The sequence below is a fragment of the Propithecus coquereli genome, unplaced genomic scaffold (genome assembly GCF_000956105.1).
Source record: "Propithecus coquereli isolate 6110/MARCELLA unplaced genomic scaffold, Pcoq_1.0 Scaffold273, whole genome shotgun sequence".
Taxonomy (NCBI): Eukaryota; Metazoa; Chordata; class Mammalia; order Primates; family Indriidae; genus Propithecus; species Propithecus coquereli.
In genome coordinates this window covers 2792657-2797617 of record NW_012148319.1, presented here as the reverse complement: position 1 = coordinate 2797617, position 4961 = coordinate 2792657, and the positions used below count along the sequence as shown (strand labels likewise).

Here is a 4961-nt window from a genome sequence, read left to right as displayed (position 1 = left end):
TTTAAATGAATAAAAGGATTAAAAACGCAAAGAGTAAAACACTAGAAAAATGACCAAGAAAATTAAAAACTAAAAAAAAAGAATTATATCTTAATAAAGCTGTTATAAGGTGAATAGATAATTTTCAAAGAGAGAAAGAAAATAAAAACTCTTTGGAAAGACCTTTGAGGAACTCAATTATGTGTTCCATATAGATACTAATGTTTTCATTGTAGATGAGAGACATGAGTTCAGGTTTACTTCTCCGTGAAAAGTTTTTCTGCATTATCTTATAGATCTCCAGAAAGGGGGCTGGGGGTGGAGATTTAGAGAATAATTTTTAATTACACAAGCAAAAAAACCCCTCAAACATATACATATTTTTAATAATTTTGATTGTAGATTTTTCATAAAACAACTCTAATAAATCTACCATGGAATCTATAGTAAGTGTGCTAAATATGAAGGAGATTTCCTTCCTTGGAACAAAAATTTACCTAGAGTACAAGTAAAAATAAGGTATCCAGATGAGTCACCAACACAGATATACCTGTACTTGAATCCTGTAGCAAGGGTGCAGCTGTAGTGCCAAGATTGTGTATGAGATTTCCAAGTTCTTGTAATGCACATACCAGCATATGCTGGCTAGCTGCTACATCTGTGGAACCAAGCCGGGCTTCCAAATTACCATCACTCATTATAGCATCTGATGGAAACAAAAGAATTAACTATGTATCGTTATTTTATTAAAATATAGTGTAGGGGGTGGGTGTTAGGAGCAAAAAAAATAAAGGCAAAAATTAATACAAACATTTGATCTACATGAAACAGTTGAGGTAATAACTGAAATGTTCAAATGGGGACTTGTATCGATACAGAAAGAATTAAACTAATGTAACCAATTTAGTTCAAGCAACCCAATCAGAGTCCTCTTACTACTCTTTCATCAAGTGGCACTGAAAGGGAGAACTGATGGGAAACTAAAAAATATTCCAATATTACTGATAAGATAAGCAGAGTAGACTTAAGACAACAGAAGAACTGAGAAAGACTAATTGTTTCAAAAATAATTTATCCTAGCTTCTACAGAAGTGCAACATGAATTCTCAGGAACTACTATAATCAGCTTTCAAGGTTTTTGTACTAATATAGTAATGTATCAGCCTAGCTTTTCCAATGGGACAATTCCTTTAGCACTGTTAAAACAAACTGTCTTAGTAAATCCATACCCACAATTTTCTTTAGCTTCCAGATGGCCTGACAAATATCCTTTACAGCAGCAATTTGAGCCTTTTCTCCAAGAAGGCCTCCTATAGTAGCTCGAAGAATAAATGAAACACAACGTCGACAGCAGACAGCATCAATCTGAGTTTGGGTGCCCTTAAGGTGTGACTGTGACACAAGGCTTAGGATATGAGAAAGAAAGGCAGCAAAATTTTTCTCTAGCCAAGCTCCTCCTAGTGTTGAAACAAATACCACATAAGCCTAAAAAAGAAAGGAGTTTATTTCCAAAATTAAATCATTTCAATTTTATTTTCCTTTCTACAAAAAATGCAGAATTTACTCATATTTCTTTTTTATTCCCTACAAATTATATGCTTTCCTTATTTACAGCCACTTGAAGTATATAAATGTAGCACTATTTTTTTGTTTGTTTGTTTAAAGCCAAACTGAAGTGCATAGCCTTTCAATTGAGACTTCGTTTATGATGCCTCTGTTTTATTTTGGTCAGAAGTTTCAGGATAGTCAGCATAGCCAGCTAGTATGTAAAATGTGTCTGTAGCTTCTCTGAACAAAAGTTTCGAGAGATTTAAAATTCTGAAGAAGAAAACCCTATTCAAACAAATAAACACATTATAAGAATTAACTATGCTCCATACATTATAACTCTAAGGGAATCTGTTTCAGAAACCTGACAGTTAAGTTTACAGTGATGAATTACTGTTCTTTATTATCATGAACATTAACAGTCTGTCTTACTCCAGAGATATAAAGACAAGTAGATTTCTTAAGTAATCTGTTTCTTAGAAACACATAATTTAATTACAGTTATGCTGGGAAGCGTACATTTTCATTAAGACTATATACAGTATAAAACAATGAGGATATATATGAATTTAAAAAAAATACAAGTTTGCTTTGAACCGTGATAGCATTTCGAAAAAAAGATAATTCAAGGAAACAACAGAGACCTCTGTGTTACCTAATAGCTTAAATTTGAACCGTATGAGCACACATAAACACAATGGAAAACATATTAAACCAAAAAACGCATAAAGCACAAGAGCTAGAAACAAAAATATTTTTGTTTCAAAGGAAATAAAAATCTTACGTTATTAGGAACTTAAAACATATCATGGGTAATAAGGTTTTCTTACTTGTAGCCTAGTTTTAAAAAAAGTTTTGGCCTTATCATTTACATCTATGTATAAATATGAGAGCGTAAGTGGTGACCTTGCATAATATCACTTCTGTGGAGTCAGATACTAAAACTTTCATTATAGGCCAGTGAGAATTACATTTAGATACTCATTTGTGATTCCAACCTGAGTAACTCCAACTCGAACATCCCTACTGACTGAACTGGTTCCTTTCAGCATATCTCCACTGGCCCGAAGAAATCCTGAACTCCCACGTAGAAACCCTGTTCCTAGTAATTCCAGAACTTCCTCCAGAGATACTCTGCGAATGTTTTGACGTGAGGCTGCTATGACAAAGAACAAAACAAAACTGTGATTTATATTTAGTACACTAAATTTTAATGCATGATCTTGATTTGCAAAAAGCCAGTATGATAATAGAAACAAAAATAAATATTCAAACAAAATGCAAACTTTACAGGACATTCTACACATTTACACAAGAGTAAGTCACACGAAGGCTGAGCTCAAATCAGAATGAACCCTGAAGTACCATGTCAAGGACATCTTAAGTTCTACGCTGTATTAAGATCATGCTCTATTGCTCCCTTTCCTCAAACAAAAAAGTTAAAAGGCTAACAGTCTTCTAAAACAAAAGAAAACATAAATAAGACTGCCCTAGTTCTCCCTAAATGAAAATGCTACACAATGCTTTGAAAATTCTTTTGAAATACTAAAAATGCCAAAAATCATGATTTTCTTTTAGCAAATGCTCTATAACTCCTAATGAAATTTACATTAAGTAACCACCATGTCCTATTTTTTAAAATTCTCTACTGGCAATACAACTTTTGCTATTCTCTTAGTCTCTGAAGAAATTAAAGCTAAATATTGTATCATTAAAACTACTCAGTTGGCCCTTAGGCTACAATAATTAAGAGATTAGTTAGGGGAGGAATGTTTAAGGTTGCCTTCAGTTTAACACAGCCTGAGTTTTTCCCTGTAACCACCTAGGAAATAATATCTCCTTTGAAAACAAAGAACTAATTTCTCCCTTTCGTTTTTCTTCTGAAAATTAATGGTCATAAGCTCTGACCCTGTTATAGACTGAAATCATACAGTGGTGCAGAAATAAGCTTTTGTTGAAATTACTACTCCCTAGCCTAAAGAAAAGAAAACCATCTGAAACAAATAAAAATCTATCTTGCATTTGGGAAAGAAACATTATTGAATAGTACAAAATCCATGCCCTTGTGGTTAATAAATTCTAGGAAGAACAGAGAACAATAAATATAATAAATTACTAAGTACATATATAGTACTTTAAACACCGATTTAAAACCATGCAGAAATAGAGTAAATGAGGTCAGGGATACCAGGGGTAGGGGAAAGTGCTGTGATTTTAAATAGGGTTACTGGGGTAGCATTCACTGAAAGGGTGACATTTGAACAGAGTTTGAGTGTAGTGAAGGAAAAAGGCACGAGGATATCTGGAGAAAAAGTGTTCTAGGCAGAGGAAACAGCTATGGCAAAAAGGCCTCGGTATGATACTCAGGTGAATTCAAGCTGAGCAGTGGAGGGGTCTGTAGGAGACAGGTCAGAGCATAAGGAAGGGCAGATGGTAGAAGACATAGGACCCTGTAGACCATTATAATAATGATGTGACTGAAATGAGGTACCAGTGGAAGACCTTGAGTAGAGGAGGGATATAATCCATCATGTTGCTGGTGTGTGGAGAGTAGACTGTAGAAGGGGGCAAAGGTAGGACGAGGCCCATTAGGAGTGATTTATTAATTCAAGCAAGATATGATGGTGGCTCGGATCAAGGTAGCTGCAGTGAAGTGGGGTGCGTGGAGTCTGGATATGCATATATATATTTATTTTTTAGAGACAGGGTCCTACTTTGTCACCCAGGCTGGAGTGCAGTGGCACAATCATAGTTCACCACAGCCTCAAACTCCTGGGCTCAAGTGATCCTCTCACCTCAGCCTCCTGAGTAACTGGGACTAAAGGTATGCGACACCACACCCGGCTAATTTTTAAAACCTTTTGTGTAGAGACAGGGTCTTGCTATGTTGCCCAAGCTGGTCTCAAACTCCTGGTCTCAAGAGATCCTTTCACCTCGGCCTCCCAAAGTGAGGATTACAGGCATGAGCCACCTCACCTGGCCATATAAAACTTTTTATTAGAAAAAAACTCAAAATTACAAAAACCTGTAAGAATAGCATAATAAACTCCCATATACAGTCATGTGCTGCATAATAACTTTTCATTCAAAGACAGGCCACATATATTATGGTGGTGCCATACATATAAAGGAGCTAAAAAATTCCTATTGCCCAGTGACGTCGAAACTTAATCATTACTCATGTGTTTGTGATGATGTTGGTGTAAACAAACCTACTGTGCTGCTAGTCATATAAAAGGATAGTACATACAATCATGTACAGTACATAATACTTGATAATGATAATAAATGACTATGTTACCGGCTTATGTATTTACTATACCAGACTTAGTATTGTTATTTTACAGTGTACTCCTTCTTCTTATAAAAAGTTAACTGTAAGGCCGGGCGCGGTGGCTCATGCCTGTAATCCTAGCTCTCTGGGAGGCCGAGGC

At 35.3% G+C, this 4961-nt stretch overlaps 1 protein-coding gene across 1 annotated transcript in view; it reads right to left on the bottom strand.

Annotated features, from left to right (window-relative positions):
- HEATR5A (HEAT repeat containing 5A) overlaps positions 1-4961 on the bottom strand; it is a 127822-nt gene that overhangs the window by 107630 nt on the left and 15231 nt on the right. The window contains exons 6-8 of the mRNA XM_012647877.1: positions 2526-2686; positions 1209-1464; positions 530-685 (exon numbers count right to left, since the gene is read on the bottom strand). Coding sequence (XP_012503331.1) covers positions 530-685; positions 1209-1464; positions 2526-2686 — 573 coding nt within the window. The remainder of the gene's footprint in view (positions 1-529; positions 686-1208; positions 1465-2525; positions 2687-4961) is intronic.